The sequence below is a fragment of the Esox lucius genome, chromosome 1 (assembly GCF_011004845.1).
Source record: "Esox lucius isolate fEsoLuc1 chromosome 1, fEsoLuc1.pri, whole genome shotgun sequence".
NCBI classification, from domain to species: Eukaryota; Metazoa; Chordata; class Actinopteri; order Esociformes; family Esocidae; genus Esox; species Esox lucius.
In genome coordinates, this window is record NC_047569.1 from 29,325,134 (window position 1) to 29,344,216 (window position 19,083).

At 43.8% G+C, this 19,083-nt stretch overlaps 1 protein-coding gene across 3 annotated transcripts in view; it reads right to left on the reverse strand.

The window, feature by feature from the left end:
• Window positions 1-19,083, reverse strand: part of igsf11 (immunoglobulin superfamily member 11) — a 107,185-nt gene that overhangs the window by 53,548 nt on the left and 34,554 nt on the right. For all 3 annotated transcript variants that reach the window (XM_010870784.3, XM_010870793.3, XM_029120139.2), the window contains exon 2: window positions 18,222-18,251. In XM_010870784.3, coding sequence (XP_010869086.2) covers window positions 18,222-18,251 — 30 coding nt within the window. The remainder of the gene's footprint in view (window positions 1-18,221; window positions 18,252-19,083) is intronic.

Below are 19,083 nucleotides of genomic sequence, written 5' to 3' on the forward strand. Positions count from 1 at the left end.
GACATGTCTCCATCGAGCAAGCCAGAGGACAATCACTTCCAGCCATGCAGAACAATGCCTCCAGGTAGTGAGAGCAGTGTGTGTGGGAATAGTATTACCCAGCACACCCTGCAAGAGCTGGGCATCATTCATTCAACAGCCAACTAAACAAAAGCCATCAGTAAGCAAAGGCATCCATGAAAAAGACATTGTATGTATGAGACATATATATATATATACAGTAGGGAGAACAAGTATTTAATTCATTGCCGATTTTGCAGGTTTTCCTACTTACAAAGCATGAAGAGGTCTGTAATTTTTATCATAGGTACACTTCAACTGTGAGAGACGGAATCTAAAACAAAAATCCAGAAAATCACATTGTATGATTTTTTCATAATTAATTTGCATTTTATTGTATGACATAAGTATTTGATTACCTACCAACCAGTAAGAATTCCGGCTCTCACAGACCTGTTAGTTTTTCTTTGAGAAGCCCTCCTGTTCTCCACTCATTACCTGCATTATCTGAACCTGTTTGAACTTGTTACCTGTACAAAAGACACCTGTCCACACACTCAATCAAACAGATTCCAACCTCTCCACAATGGCCAAGACCAGAAAGCTGTGTAAGGACATCAGGGATGGAATTGTAGACCTGCACAGGCTAGGATGTGCTACAGGACAATAGGCAAGTAGCTTGGTGAGAAGGCAACAACTGTTGGCGCAATTATTAGAAAATGGAAGAAGTTCAAGATGACGGTCAATCTCACTCGGTCTGGGGCTCCATGCAAGATCTCACCGCGTAGGGCATCAATGATCATGAGGAAGGTGAGGGATCAGCCCAGAACTACACAGCAGGACCTGGTCAATGACCTGAAGAGAGCTGGAACCACAGTCTCAAAGAAAACCATTAGTAACACACTATGCCGTCATGGATTAAAATACTGCAGCGCACGCAAGGTCCCCCTGCTCAAGCCAGCGTATGTCCAGGCCCGTCTGAAGTTTGCCAATGACCATCTGGATGATCCAGAGGAGGAATGGGAGAAGGTCATGTGGTCTGATGAGACAAAAATAGATTTTTTTGGTCTAAACTCCACTAGCCGTGTTTGGAGGAAGAAGAAGGATGAGTACAACCCCAAGAACACCATCCCAACCGTGAAGCATGGAGGTGGAAACATAATTCTTTGGGGATGCTTTTCTGCAAAGGGGACAGGACGACTGCACCATATTGAGGGGAGGATGGATGGGGCCATGTATCGTGAGATCTTGGCCAACAACCTCCTTCCCTCAGTAAGAGCATTGAAGTCTTCCAACATGACAACGAACCGAAACACACAGCCAGGGCAACTAAGGAGTATCTCAAGGTCCTGGAGTGGCCTAGCTATTCTCCGGACCTGAACCCAATAGAAAATCTTTGGAGGGAGCTGAAAGTCTGTGTTGCCCAGCGACAGCCAAGGAAACCTGAAGGATCTGGAGAAGGTCTGTATGGAGGAGTGGGCCAAAATCCCTGCTGTAGTGTGTGCAAACCTGGTCAAGAACTACAGGAAACGTATGATCTCTGTAATTGCAAACAAAGGTTTCTGTACCAAATATTAAGTTCTGCTTTTCTGATGTATCAAATACTTATGTCATGCAATAAAATGCAAATGAATTACTTAAAAATCATTCAATGTGATTTTCTGGATTTTTGTTTTAGATTCCGTTACTCACAGTTGAAGAGTACCTATGATAAAAAGTACAGACACGCTTTGTAAGTGGGAAAACCTGCAAAATCGGCAGTGTATCAAATACTTTTATAAATACAAAAAACTAAATTGTTTCTGCTCTTTGCATTGTGTTTCAGGGCAAAGCAGACATATTGGCAGGAAGCCAGGCATGAGCTGATGTCAATCTGACATCAAGAGAGGAAAACAAGTCTGAGGCTTTAATCAGCTGTGCATTTTCTGTCAGCTAGGACGTTTTTCATGGTAGAGCTGGAGAACCCGCTGGAATCCCTACCTGACCCTCGTCACTTACCTCCCACCTTAACAGAAAATAATATTTTGGTCTTTTGTTGCTGTCATTTCCATTCGTCCTCCTCATCCTCCTGCCTGAATCATGCTGACAGAGATGCTCGGTGCATGGTTCAGCTGTTTTCACATTGGCATTTTTGGAGTGGTTCCGGTAACTAAGGTGGGTAACCACACCAGGCTCCACGACGAGCTCATCTTGGCTCCATGGTGTGAAAACGGTTCCATATTTCCCTGTGCATTTATTTAAAGTGGAGGTGGTGGAGGAGTTAGACCTAATTCACTGGGCAGGGTTTGTTACACTTCGACGAGATTAATGTAACATGGTAAAATCTGGTTTCTGTATGCGCTGCTATTGGCTGACAGTTAATACACACACTTTGTGTGAGACAGATCAAGTAAGAATGGAGGTGAGAAGCTGGAGTGACACAGTTCATGTGTTAATAAGGCAAAAACTCCCAAGATGTAAATACAGAAAGCAAAGATGTGTGTTCTTTGTTCATCTGAATGGAGGTGTGGAAGTAAGAAATTAATGAAAAACATTCTTGTTACTTTAACTAATTATCTTTTCTTGGTACCACTGAAAGCAATGCGTGTCTTCTTTTCTACACACAGTGATTACTTGATATTTTTTAATGTTCATCACTGCCATGTAACAACTTGATGAATTTCAGTAGCTACCAACCATAGTCCTAAATCTTTCATTTCAAATCAAATTCAATTTGATTAACATAATTTAAAAAAAAAGAAAATGTGTGCATTATACAGGTGTGCTTATTATAAATCCTAGATTCCCACTCTACCAGGGAGTTTTCCTAGCCACTGCGCATCAACATATTGTTGTTACTTCCTCTTTGGGCTGTCAGGTATAAGCACTTTGTAAAACTGGCTGAGGTAAAAAGGGCTTCATAAAATATAATTATCAAATACATTTGATTTGATTGATTCATTATTATGGGAGTAGCCAAAAGGCCAAATACACTCTTTTATTTAATCACATAATTTTTCCAAAAGCCAAATTCTTTCCTAAAATAGAAAACATTTAATTGCTTGATAAACCATGTTATGACAATGTTAAATCCATTCACTGTGTTAGGGTGGAAGATATCAGAGAGTGTAAAAGAAGAGGTTGCTTTTATAATAAAGAATAAAAAACATTATACGATGGGGAATATTCTTCTTAAGCAAGCGGTCCCCGGAGGAATGAGGCCATGCTTTGCCAGTACTTGACACCAAAATGTTTGAGAAACGAGCAGTGGGACAGACCCGAACCCATGTTGTAGCAGAACAAGTACCGCCAGCAGTGGGACAGACCCGAACCCATGTTGCAGCAGAACATGTACCACCAGCAGTGGCTTGGACCACTGGTCCACTGGTCCACCCTAGGAATTATGTTACTTGTATTTATGTTTGAACTGAGTATTATACTTCTCATGCTTTAAAAAGCATCCCTTACAGGGTAGCCTAACATTTTGTAGGGTCCCCATAACAACAATTAGCAACGGGCCTATTAAAACAAGCCGCGCATGAATGAGCGATTGTCGAAAAAGTTATATAGACGCAATTTTATTTCAGAAGTACTTACTTGTACTTGTTTACTTATTATTTAAGATATAGATGACTCAGTTGAGAACCAAATCGAATTTTTCAATGACGACCTGGAAAAAGGAACACTTAAAGCATTACTAATAGTGAGCAGTTAACACTGGCCTCTCTGTCTCATAAACACACACACACACACAAACAGACTATACTGCACATGTGAGAAGCTGAGAGAATCCATTTCCATGTTAGATCACCAGATCCACAGGGACAACAGCAGGCCTTTATGGTGAGCCAGAGCCCTCAATGCCTGAAGGCAGCAGGGCACACTATAAATTAGCATGGGTCTTGAACTGAAAACCTGTCTTTATCCTACCTGAAGGCAGCAGGGCACACAAGGAATTAGCATGGGTCTTGAACTAAAAACCTGTCCTTATCCTACCTGAAGGCAGCAGGGCACACAATGAATTAGCATGGGTCTTGAACTAAAAACCTGTCTTTATCCTACCTGAAGGCAGCAGGGCACACAATGAATTAGCATGGGTCTTGAACTAAAAACCTGTCTTTATCCTACCTGAAGGCAGCAGGGCACACAATGAATTAGCATGGGTCTTGAACTAAAAACCTGTCTTTATCCTACCGGCACACAGCTCCCACTGGCATTCAATAACATCTACATCCACACCGGTCCAACTGTCCTATGCTTACCCAGCTGGTTTCACTGAGATGGGGTGGGGATGGGTTCTGGGGTCATAATCTTCCTGTGGCTCCAACGGCGTGAGGTGCAGACAGCGCAGCTGGGTTAGTGCCATGGGGTGGGCATGCGTGTCACCTTGCCTGTGTGCTGGAGGCCCAGGGTATAGGATGATTTATGCCACTTCCAAGGAGGTGGTGGAAGTAGAATGGCGGTGGTGATTGGAGGACACAGCATGGGCTACTGTGGTTGTAAAACGGATAAATGACTCTTACGGTGGTGTTTCTCGGTGTCGCATGGAGGTAAAATATTTGGGCAGCATTTTGGAGGGCAGGGGGGAACTTCTGCCATCTGGACCAGGTTGGGTAAAAGATGCTGGAGAGAAACTAGACATGCACAACGGGAAAAGAAGGTTCAGGGCCACAGAGTTTTATTTTTAAACAAGGCTGCTATATTGGGATAAATGCCCAACTATTTATTTTGTCGATAGCTTATGTGCGTTGTCATGGAGAACAACAGGCAATTCTCCATTGTTAGGGTGACAATGACATGTGGTCACTTGATAATGACAGCGAAAAATGAACAGGCTTCTGAAATGATTTTTTCTCCATTGTCCTCTACAGGTTGTTTACCAGTGTTGGATCAGGGACATACAGCCAATCTGGACAGATTCCATTGACACTTCCAATCAATATAAGACCTAGACAGTTGTATTTTTTCCCACTCTTTCTCCAGACTTGTGTGCAGGACATTTGGGCAGGTACAGTCCGCAAACTGTCTCACTATGAAACCGGCAGTGAATGTTCAGGTGACATTTGTGATTTCGAGTACACTCAGTCCATTTCATATCAAGCCCCATTGACACCCCAGCTATTCCATTCTCCACCAGGACGTTCTCTCCGCCCGGCTCGCTGCCTGGTAAATGAACTCACACAGTCTGGCAACCTCTGAATGAAAACAAGGATGGTCATGAGTCACGAGACGCTGAGCAGATAAATAGACTGTTTCTGGTGCCAATGTGCTGTACCACCGGCAGGATCCACGACACGGACGCTACCCTTGGATAGGAAACCACCGTGGGCCTCCTATCCTAACAGATTTACTGAAATGTGCTTTGCCGTGATCTCATATACGGGTCTCCAGCTGACTGTGTCTGCCGGATGACTGCTAGCCTATGTGGATCAGTGAGAAACCCCTGTCCAACAAGTAGACATTCCCTGCATTCAGCCGGAAATATGGTGCATGCGACGCATCCTGTAATGAATCAAATTAAGCGGAATGTCAAGGGCTAACAGTGATCCCTTTATTGAAACGCACGGAAAGGAACAGCTCCATGCCTTCGATTTGTCTCTCGGCCCGATGCGTATTCCTTCACTCTTAACAAAATCCTGCCAAAAGAAAAGAAACTCTGCTTCTGGCTAAAAATAAATTGTTGTATGCAACATTTGAAAGAGAGAGTCTCGGGATTCTGAGAGAGGTGGGTGTTGTGTGTGAGATGCCTTACGTTGGTTTGATGTAAATGTACGTGGCGCGATCAACTACCTGAGGGAGTTTCTCAATTTCAGTCTGGGCCCTGTGCCTCTAACTCACTCCTCTGAGGATAAGAGCACATGCAGATAAGCCAAGCAACAAACATCCCTCGAGACACAAAGGGGAAGAACTCCAGTGAAACCACATACATCTCCTGTGTCTTGTAGATTTGGGCTGAACAGAGGAGGGGTAGAAGACATCACTGGATAACTTCGCCATAACAAGCAAATATCAGAGCGATTTATGATTATACACAAAACATTAAAGCTAGAACCTTCCGTTCTGACATCCATCTATGGACCTATAAACGAACGATGAGCCCGTTCATTGTTGTGCAATAGAACTTTGGCTTGTGAGCTTCGATTCACTGTCGTGACCCATCAGAAAACTAGCACGTACGTACATGTGTTTCATTCCAGTGTTTTCAAACAATGCATATGTGAACAAACTGTATAAAACCAAAACATATTTCATATAATGAATGGGCAGGGGTGGATTATGGGGCGTTTATGTTTGTCCTGTTCCACACACACAACTGCACAAAACGTGTGTGTGTGGAACAGGGAAATGTTTTGGAGTGAAATAGATTTTGTTCTACATATTCCACAAGGCTGTGTGCTATTTTTTTAAATATAAATGAGACACCATTAGGGTACACGCCAGTTGGAAAGCTAGAATCCTTCATTTGGTACAAAATGCTACGTACATAATGTATGTGATTAAACATAACCGGAGATACTGCTAAATGTAATCTGCTATGAGAGAGCTCTGACTCTTTGTCATAATAGAATGTACTCTAGGCTGGCCAACAGGGACACAGAGAAACAACAGACATTTTCAGTAAAGTTGCCTCTAGTGTAAAGTAATAAAGGAAAGACTGTGCAGTGTGCTTGCTGCCGAATGTCCTGCGTGTGAACCACAGACCTATGTACAAATACAAAAATATATTTTTTACTGTTAAAGAATCCCTAATACTTTTATATTTCAAAGTGTTCAACTATTAGTGTTTGAAATGAAAAGTAGTCGAACATTGAGTATTTAGAAATAAACTTGGAAAATATTTCAGTTCATAGGCTAAAAGACACATCAGAACAGTAACATTTGAGAGATTTTTCAAAAAGAGCACTTGGACATTGGTTGTGTCCAAAATATGACCAGTACTGTAAATAAAATATAAATGTTGCCCTCTGTATTTGTAAATATTCAAATACATAAAAAAGTATCTGAAATGTCAGATAGTTAAATACACAAGTGTTTGAATCCAGGTCTGGAACACAAATGCTTCAGGCCATGTCATTTTAAGGCGATTCCTAAAAGCCCTGTCCTTTCCTGTAAAGAGGAGAACCCAGATGTGGTGATCTGCCCCGCTGTGTCACTCCAATGTCTTTGGAGATTTAAGCAGCTTATGACGCCGTAACAAACCATTTCCCCTTTATAAAGCTTTTGCTTTTTTACTTTGTTTCATTACCAACATATTTTCCTATTATTCTTCGGATAAAACAGTCAATAGTTTAAATAAAGATGTTTTTTGAGAAACTAGATCCCTCGTGTGTGAGTCTGTGTGTGTGTGTGTGTGTGTGTGGGGAGGAAGGATCTTTTCTTTAAAATGAATCCAGCAGAGAATAAATGAAATCCACAGCCCGGGCACTTCAGCAGACAGTCAGCAACAATCACAGATTATGTTCAACACAATTTATAAATATACATTCATGTTTACACATATTTTGTAGCACTTCACATTATAAAAATTACATTTTCCATGTTGAATCATGGCCGAGGGAAATTAAATATTTACGAATTCCTAACCAGGAGATGGCCTAATGTATATTTTAGCCACAGAGGATCAATAGATTATTTATTTTATTGCCTAGATGTGAATTGTGTGTACTATCACAAGTCAGGGAATGTGCTCCCAATCTGTCAGTTAACAGCATGCAGACAAAACAGTCTCACAATGTTTCAAAGGCAACCTCTGGAAAGCAAACAGGTCCTACGGAACAGGGAAGACATACAACATACAAATAAAACGACTGGGTGAACAGAGGCCTATTCCAAAGAAGAGAGGCTTTTGGCAGGAAGTCATCAGCCATTGCCAGTGACTGAAGTTGATCGGGTTGAATCCATCAAAAAAGTGTTACTTTTGACATATAACAGATGATCTTCTGCACATGAATGGTGTTCAGCAGATTTCACGGATGATGTTCAGCACGTTTTAGGATACCCATACAAGACCTCTTATTAATTGATGGAGCAAACTGAATGATGAGGTAAGGCTTTCCACAGCAAATAGATTTTTCCCAAAGTCTAGGGAGGAGAAACCATAAGCACCGACATACACTGACACTGTACACTGACACTGTACACTGACATGCACTGACACTGTACACTGACACTGTACACTGACACACACTGACACTGTACACTGACATGCACTGACACTGTACACTGACACAGATATACACTGACACTGTACACTGACATTGACATACACTGACACTATACACTGACACTGAGATACACTGACAGTGCACACTGAGACTATACACTGACACTGAGATACACTGACACTGAGATACACTGACAGTGCACACTGACATACACATACACTGTACACTGTACACTTACACTGTACATGGACACAGTACACTGACATTGACATACACTGACACTGTACACTGACACTGTACACTGACACTGTACACTGACACTGTACACTGACATACACTGTACACTGACACTGACATACACTGACACTGTACACTGACATTGACATACACATACACTGACACTATACACTGACACTGAGATACACTGACAGTGCACACTGACATACACATCCAAAGTGCACTGACACTGTACACTGACACTGACATACACTGACACTGTACACTGACATTGACATACACTGACACTATATACTGACACTGACATACACTGACACTGTACACTGACACTGACATACACTGACACTGTACACTGACATTGACATACACTGACACTATACACTGACACTGAGATACACTGACAGTGCACACTGACATACACATACACTGTACACTGACACTGTACACTGACACTGACATACACTGACACTGTACACTGACACTGACATACACTGACACTGTACACGGACACTGACATACACTGACACTGTACACTGACACTGTACACTGACACTGTATACTGACACTGACATACACTGATACAGTATTATCACAATGATAGTCAAACACCAGCAACAAAGAAAAAAGGTGCAACCTACAACTTAAAAGGGTTCTACATTATGTCCCAACAGAAGAACCCTTTCAAAAACCCTTTTTAATTCCAGTTAGAACACTTCTTGGTTCCATATAGAACTCTTCACACAGAGGATTCTACATGGAACAAAAAAGGATTCTACTTGGAACCCAAAATGCTGGGAACCATCAAGGGTTCTCCCATGGGGACAGCCAAATAACGCTTTTGGAACCCTTTTTGTCTAAGAGTGCAGATCACCAATAATGAAACAATCTCTGAATAATGATGTCACCCTGAATGTGGTATGGTTCAATGATTGAATGCATTTCTCGAGACACTTTGGAAGCTTACTGATACATAGTCAATAGCGGGATGCTTGGGCTTTGCATTCGGTTGAACTGAAACTGAGAACATGAATCCAAACAGAAAGTGTGTTCAGTGGCTCAGGGCACAGATGAATCAATGGCATCAGGCACTGTATGAGACTCCCTAAAAATAGCAGGTAATCTGTCACATTTCTGTTGTCAATGTGTGAGAAATGAGGTGCTCGATAATGGCAGCACCAGACATGAAAGGGCAGAGAGGGAGAAAGGGTTTACCTACTGCATCTGAACAGTTCACTATCAAAAGAACCTGATGATTAGCCCAGGCTTATAAGAGTATTTCCTTGATTATAGAGTGAAACCGTATTAAAAAGAAATCCAACACTTTCCCTGAAATGAAGAAATGTTCTTCAACAGGCTTGGGCATGTCACTCACTGTTTCTACGGTATCCACATTACACCACAAATACTGAATCAAGTATTTGTTATGCAAAAGCACAAAGCTACTCAACAACTAGCAACCAGCACAATGCCACTGGTGCACAAGGCTGCCAGTGGTGTTTCAACAGGATACTCATAAGTGCTGACGACAGCAGTCATTCCTGACAGGTTTCTGCCATGAGCATATAGATCAGGGAGAGACAAATATGTATCTTTGTCCACAGACTTCACTAACAAGATCAAGGTGGCAATATTTCCCTAACTTTAGCCCTTTTTCTTGGACAGAGGCTTGCTAGAGAGACCAGAGACAGAGAGAACATGGAGGGCACAAGAGGAAGAAAGGTAAGGGGAAAAGTAGGACATTGTGAAATGGGGGAAAGAGCATCTCCGTAAAAGATGTGCGATACAGAAAGAGATGGACAGGGAGAGACAGAGTGAGAGAAAGAGGGACAGAAGAAGGTATAGAAGATGAAGAAGAAGAGGGGTAGAGAGTGAGAGGAACAGAGAGAAAGATTATTTCAATAAGAGCAATCCCAAAAAGAAGCTGAGAGGGTATGAAGTAAAGAGAAATGGAAGGAGAGAAAGTGAAGGAGAGCAATACCATTCAAACCAACTGTACACAAACACAGGAATACACTCTGGAGACGTGAGAGTGACAAGAAGAGGGAGGCTACACTCACCTAAAGGATTATTAGGAACACCTGTTCAATTTCTCATTAATGCAATTATCTAATCAACCAATCACATGGCAGTTGCTTCAACTGAGTATTTCACAATCTGCTCAGTTACTAGGATTTTCACGCACAACCATTTCTAGGGTTTACAAAGAATGGTGTGAAAAGGGAAAAACATCCAGTATGCGGCAGTCCTGTGGGCGAATATGCCTTGTTGATGCTAGAGGTCAGAGGAGAATGGGCCCAAAGATTCAAGCTGATAGAAGAGCAACTTTGACTGAAATAACCACTCGTTACAACCGAGGTATGCAGCAAAGCATTTGTGAAGCCGCAACACGCACAACCTTGAGGCGGATGGGCTACAACAGCAGAAGACCCCACCGGGTACCACTCATCTCCACTACAAATAGGAAAAAGAGGCTACAATTTGCACGAGCTCACCAAAATTGGACAGTTGAAGACTGGAAGAATGTTGCCTGGTCTGATGAGTCTCGATTTCTGTTGAGACATTCAGATGGTAGAGTCAGAATTTGGCGTAAACAGAATGAGAACATGGATCCATCATGCCTTGTTACCACTGTGCAGGCTGGTGGTTGTGGTGTAATGGTGTGGGGGATGTTTTCTTGGCACACTTTAGGCCCCTTAGTGCCAATTGGGCATCGTTTAAATGCCACGGCCTACCTGAGCATTGTTTCTGACCATGTCCATCCCTTTATGACCACCATGTACCCATCCTCTGATGGCTACTTCCAGCAGGATAATGCACCATGTCACAAAGCTCGAATCATTTCAAATTGGTTTCTTGAACATGACAATGAGTTCACTGTACTGAAATGGCCCCCACAGTCACCAGATCTCAACCCAATAGAGCATCTTTGGGATGTGGTGGAACGTGAGCTTCATGCCCTGGATGTGCATCCCACAAATCTCCATCAACTGCAAGATGCTATCCTATCAATATGGGCCAACATTTCTAAAGAATGCTTTCAGCACCTTGTTGAATCAATGCCACGTAGAATTAAGGCATTTCTGAAGGCGAAAGGGGGTGAAACACAGAATTAGTATGGTGTTCCTAATAATCCTTTAGGTGAGTGTATACTTAAGACGACTAAATCGCGGCATCTCTCTCGATGCGTTCCCTTCACTCCCCCCTCGAATAACTGGAAATGTTGTAGCCTAAATGCACAAGGCGAATACAGAAGTAAGATCTTTATAATTTCTCAAACATTCCTAGATGGTACAGGAGATTCCATCTAGACATAATGCATGAATATTACATGCAGAATAAATAAAACATGCCTAGTAGCCTTTACTAACCCTAACCCTTTTGTTTTTAATCTATCATTAAAAACCAACCTGGGTAATGAGAATTTTCAAAGCAAAGACTTAACTTATCATGGCGAATCAATAACAAAAGTCGTTGGGCAGCTCATATGGGATTTTTGGTTTAAACCGTATATTCCTATCTGGATATACAATGATTTCAACATAGGCAATCCCCGGCAAAAAATATAATAAAGCCTGCAAATGTTTAGTTATTATCAAAAACAATGACTGGAAAACAGGATCCGTTGGTCTTGCTCTTCAAAGGGAATATTCTTTAATTTCCCACTAAGAATAACTGATGGTACAAATGTTTATTGCTTTTCTCCTGCAGTGCTGCAGAGGACATGCATTATTCATGGGTTCCCCTGTGCCTCCATGGCATGGTCCAAATCATCCCTAAAACAAATTGCTTCATAATTACTTAGTATATCAACGTGGTGCCTGACATCACTCACTCCCCCTAAGATAAGATAAGACGGACCATAAACACTTGGCTAAAAGCACGCAGCGGCCAACAGCTCCCAGCTGGGCTTCTGTAATTACAGTGAGGAACTTAACAGGCTTTACTGCCACTGGGACCTCCACCACCACAAACACCACCTTCAGAATAACCTGAACCACCACTACCTCCACCACCACGAACACCATCTCCACAATAACCTGAACCACCACTACCTCCACCACCCCAAACACCACCTCCACAATAACCTGAATCACCACTACCTCCACCACCATAAACACCACCTCCACAATAACCTGAACCACCACTACCTCCCCCACCATAAACACCACCTCCACAATAACATGAAACACCCCTACCTCGACCACCACAAACCCCACCCCCACAATAACATGAACCACCCCTAGCTCCACAAACACCACCACCACAATAACTTGAACCACAACCACAAACACCACCTCCACAATAACCTCCACCACCCCTACCTCCACCACCATAAACACCACCACCACAATAACCTGAACCACCACTACCTCCACCACCATAAACACCACCTCCACAATAACCTAAATCATCACCACCTCCACCACCTCCACCTCCACCACCGCCACAATAACTTGAACCACAACCACAAACACCACCTCCACAATAACCTCCACCACCCCTACCTCCACCACCATAAACACCACCTCCACAATAACCTGAACCACCACTACCTCCACCACCATAAACACCACCTCCACAATAACCTGAATCATCACCACCTCCACCACCACCTCTACCACCTCCACAATAACCTGAATCACCCCTACCTCAACCACCTCCACAAACATCACTGCCACAACAACCTGAACCACACAGCAAACACCACCTCCACAATAACCTCCACCACCATAAACATCACCTCCACAATAACCTGAACCACCACTACCTCCACCACCATAATAACCTGAGCCACCACTACCTCCACCACCATAAACACCATCTCCACAATAACCTCAATCATCACCACCTCCACCACCATCTCTACCACCTCCAAAATAACCTGAACCACCACCTCCACCACCACAAACACCACCTCCACAATAACCTGAATCACCACTGCCTCCACCACCATAAACACCACCTCCACAATAACCTGAACCACCACTACCTCCCCAACCATAAACACCACCTCCACAATAACATGACCCCCCCCTACCTCCACCACCACAAACCCCACCTCCACAATAACCTGAATCACCTCCACCACCATAAACACCACCTCCACAATAACCTGAACCACCACCACAAACACAACCTCCACAATAACATGACCCCCCCCTACCTCCACTACCACAAACCCCACCTCCACAATAACCTGAATCACCACCACAAACCCCACCTCCACAATAACCTGAATCACCTCCACCACCATAAACACCACCTCCACAATAACCTGAACCACCACCACAAACACAACCTCCACAATAACATGACCCCCCCCTACCTCCACTACCACAAACCCCACCTCCACAATAACCTGAATCACCACCACAAACACCACCTCCACAATAACCTGAATCACCTCCACCACCATAAACACCACCTCCACAATAACCTGAATCACCCCTACCTCCACCACCTCCACAAAGTAAGAAGTCAGGTGAGTTCTCTGGACATTAAGGTTTTCTCATTGAAACCTTTAAGTAGGATAGTGTTTAAGGCCAATATCCAGTTCCTCTCTGCTCTCTGCCTTTGAGCTCTGGTCCATAACCCATTGGACTCCAACCCTGCAATCCATAAGCTGTCAATAAGGTTAGGGGTTATGGTTAGAGGTTAGGGTTAGGGGTTAGGGGTTAAGGTCAGTGTTACCACAGTCTCATACCCCAGCGCTTGATCTGACAGCTTTCTCACACTACGAGCCAAATTAAAGTTGCGTATGATTCTTTAAGCAACAGCACATTGAAATCAAGCAGCAGGGACTGAGCCACCCGTCCAGCAAACAGAACATAAATCCAGCCAGAGGTCACATACCTAGAATCAGCAGATGTTGTGGCAGGTGCCGCGAAATGGCAAAGGGCCGCTATCAGCTAAGTGTCCTTCAGTAGGATATTACCATAACCCACTAAAGGAGTTCTACAGTCACCAGGCCAGACAGACGCCTCCTGGCAGCTGCCCTCCACCCACTGCTCCCCTCCCCCTCCCCCTCCCTTTGGTAGGAGGTGCTGTAGTAAAATGGTGGCAGCCAGGGACATGTGGAGGCAGTTTGTTTACAGATCCTATTACTCGGACGCGGCAGGCTCTAAATTAGCCGTCCTTTAGCGCACCGCTAATCGTCTCTGAGCCCTGGCTGAGAGGGATGCCTCAGCACCAGTAGCAGCAGCAGGTGGGAGAGGGGAGGGGGGAGAGGGAAAGGGTGGGGAGAGGGGAGGGGGGAAGAGAGAGGAGACGGGAGGGGGGTGGGGGCGGAAGGACGGTTAGAGGGTGCAGGGGGAGAGGGGGAGGACGAGGAGAAGGGGGAACAGGGCAAGTAGGGAAAGTACGCTGGTTAGCTGTGCACCTCAACCACACATAACTCCACCTCTGGGTCTCTGATACCCATCCGTTATCATTTAATAGCACACCATATATATCAGATACAGGGCATTCTACACGCAGAGCGATTAGTCTTGTATGTTGAAAAGTGCTTCACGAATGTAATGAATTCTTATTGAAAGCACTTCTATAGGCCGACTTGTTATCTGGTCGTCTGAATACAAAAGCAGGGGTCAATGTTTAACGAGCCAGCCAGTCTAATCATCAGCAGCCAGATAAATATCTTCACCGGATAATGTTGTCTGCAGGCAAAAATAATCACCCCAATTAAGACTGTTCATTAAGGAGGCAGGGCCAGGTTCTGTGGGATCGATCAGAGGGGAGCAAACACGTCAGTGTTACGGTTAATGAGAACAACAATATGGGCCATACTCTGCTCCGCTCTGCCTTGGTTGGCATCTGCCTGGTATTGGTTGTTGCCAAGCAAGTGTATAGCTTGCTAGCGATGGCCATGTACGGCTTTTTATGGGAAGCTGTTTTCAGACTACTTTAATGTTTGAAATGTTTTGGAATAGGAGCATGTGTGATGGGTTCTTTTAGCTACCCTAATGGAATGCCAGTATGTCTGTCTTCATCTGCCGGTTGAATAAAATGTAAATATGTGGAAATGAGAGTCATACAGAGTGGCTCCAGTGGACAGAGGTGATATCTGTCTACTCCAGGAGAACTGTCCTGGGTGAGTGTTCGGATCCAACTGGAGACATCTTCAAGCCCAATGCCCACCGTCAGATATCAAGAGGACTCGACTCATCTCATCGAGCAGCACCAGGCAGGTAGAGGAGTGTGTTTGTTTGCTTTAGTTTGGCCTCCCCCAGGAGTCCCGGAGCTTAGCTGCGATCATCAGAGTGTTGTGGGCCAGGTCTTGCCCGTTTCTTCAGTGGCCGGGCTCTGACAGATGTGGGTCAGTGAAGGGTGATGTGAGACATAGCCGAGCAGCACCTCGGCTACCAGTCCACCGGGCTACCAGCGGACACACAGAACCACAAATCCCTAGTGGGCTGTTGGGAACGTAGATACAGCATGGGACTGGCAGCTTCCAGGTCCAATCAGGTCCTAACACGGCGGATGGGTTTAGGGTGTCTGTCTGGCCAATGTTCCCACATCATCTGGAAGCGTACTGTTCCTCAGAGAGATATTAATAGAAATGAGACAACTGATTTCAAACTGTGCGTTTTCCATTAAATCCCACTGTGTTCTGAAGCTTTTCCCGTGTTCTTTACCTAGTGCTTAAGTACTCGTACACGCTGTAAAAACAGAGAACATTTGCAACTTATTGCAGCCACGTTGCAATGTCAGACAGACAATGTGTTACGCAGGGATCTGTCTAACACCTCCAAGAGACTAGAGGATTTGCGAGCTCATTATTGCAGTACCACTTCACTCCCACAGCTCCCATTGTCCCAGCAGATTAGCAGAATGGCATGTGGCTGAATTGAGTTCTCATAATGATTTAATGGTCCCTTGTATTTAGAACCACTATATTACTATATAGTGAAGCAAAAAGCTGATTATCCAAATGTGTCTTTCAGCATTCAATTAGGAACATATTTTCTATAGCCAAAAGACACATTTTTATTACAATAACCTAACATTCAAATCACAGTAGGGATAATTAACTCTAAGTTGCTGCACTGCAATCCGAACTATGTCATTTGAATGTCGGCAATAGTTTGAAGTGCAATGGGTTTCTCTACATAGCCACCATTTTGGCGTTGGATGCCACAATCCATACTGCAGTTCTCCACAACCAAATATTTTCGGGGGGGGGGGGGGGGGGGGTACAAATATCAACCAAAAAAGCCAACGTGTGTGTCCTGTTGGAGGATGTAACGCATGTGTCATCCAGTGGGGGACGGCTGGCCCCTGAGGCAGGATCCCCTGCAGGTACATCTGTGTAACACCCACATGACTCATGTCTAACTGTGGGTAATCCACAGAGCACAGATGTGTAATCTAAGTAACGTGTATACGGCATGCACCACTGGATCCGTGCCCGCTTGAAACGATCAGCCACCGCTACGACACAAGCTAAAGTGATGTTCGGCGTGTTCGTACAGAATCTGGATGTTGTTTGTGTTCATTCGTTTGTGGCGGGAGCACATTTGGATGTGTCGCGGACACGTCTCTTCGCCACTGACACACCTGTCTATATTAGATTGTGGCAAATGTTATCGCTTACTCTGCAACAATAATTCATCTGCAAATTAAATTGTAAGCAATCTTCTTATGTATAAATACATATAAGTATATAAAAAGAGAAGCCCAGGAGAAAACAAGGTCTGACCAGTGTAACAGTCTAGATTATAATTGCCAGCCCGGTTCACTGAGGGAGATGGAGGGAATTGATGGGGAGGGTGAGATTGTGGGTGAGAGTGAGAGGGCGAGAGAGAGAAAGAGAGAGAGTGCTATAACGTAGTACAGGAGACAGCAGATGGCAAGGATTATTCTGGACTAAAATACTCTGCGATCCGCTGAGGGAAGCCGTAGACAAAAATCGCAACAAGAACCCATCTGCTAACAAATGCCCGGGAAAGCAGGACAAAGCGTCAAATCAACTAGCGTGCCTCCGCATCAATAGATACTCCTGTTTCAGATTATTTTCTGCCTCACGCCGTCTGCGTTGACTCATTATCCAAACAAATTGCGGCGCATTGGGCTTTTACAACAACACACCCCTGATGTGGGGGTATGAAGTTAGCAGCCGTGCCGAAGGCAAATGAAGAGCTGAGAAGAGTAGGGGATTTCCCAGTAGGATCACTGTCTCCCTACAAATTAGTACAGTAGTAGTACTGTTGTCCACAAAAAGCCACTCACCAATCTCAGCGATTAGGACCAGCTCTACACTGAAGCCAGTGTCACCCCGGTCCACACTGTGAGGTCAGTGTGAACATCGCTGTTTACATTCTGAATATTTACTGTACATAGACTTCTTTGATTTTAACCAGAAATATATAGGTGTTACAAATATCTAGATGACACAGTCATGAAAAGGGATTTTTGTGGGACTTTATCTACTTCCGCAGAATCAGATTGACTTGTGAATATTTTTTTTCCTGTCCCTGCGTTCAGCTTGAAGGAAGTTGCCAAAAAGTGTTTGTCAAATTGCTGACTGATATAAGTGAAATCATTAATCTAAGTTTTAGTTGGCTCTCAAAACTTCCTCTGACTTGACTGAAATTGAACAGACAAGATTATATCCACAATCTGACAGGGGAAAAAGTTAAAAGGCTTCATTGCAAAAATCCCGAAGTATACAATTAGTGTGTTAGCACTAATAAAACAAGTGTGAAATTCAAATGATTGACTTATTGAAAATCTGACCATCCTCATCTTGGCCTCCATTCAAATGTCATCTCAAATGCCTTTTTTCTGCACACAATCAAATTTTTTATAGCAAAATAATCAACAACTTGAATGGAAAGTTACCTGTCCCAGTGTGTCGATCAAATCTTGAACCTAAGAAAAGAGACAAGAAAACAATGCCAAGTATTGAGTCAAACACAATCGCATACATATTCCAAACATGTATTTCAAGAACATGAACAGCTGTGGGTTTTCAGAAGGCAATACACCAAGTCTGAAATGGATTCAAGGTGCGAAACCTTGTGAAAATAAACTGTTTTTGTTCTACCGAGCTCATGCAGGCAAGCAGGCTGTGAGGTTTAGATCTGCAGAGTAAGAACTGTAATTTATCGTCAACTCAATGCATCCTGCTCTGTTTGTGGCAGCCTGTCAGAATCCATGTATTGAGCTATTTTTCCATACCACCTTATAACACAGGACACTTAATTAAAAATCAACGCAAACAACGCAACGTAATTACAGTTCATGGATCTGTCCCCCCCAACACACCCATGACTCATGTCGCAGGCGGTGATCAAGCACCCCCCCCACGCCCCCCTTCGAGAGGATGAAATTACTCAATGACACCATTGACTGGTTTTCCACAGACTGCCAATACGGTGACAACCACTGAAACGATTGTGATCGCCTGTAACTGACCGCGCTGCATATTGACCATTCAGACATTACAGGTCAGGCTGACAGACGGAAACACATGTCCTCTGTGAATCAAGGAGGGCTTTCAGTAATTGTATTATCTATTGATATCCATCCACCCCTGAGCATGTGTACACAAAGGACATGAAAACATAGGCATTTACAGTATACACTTGCAAGGGGTTTAATAATGTATTCTCTGGATATTAGATCAGCAATCTTTAATAAGCAAGGCTAAGGAAACGCCAATTCAATGCTACATATGTTGCCAACACAGGACCTTTCCGGA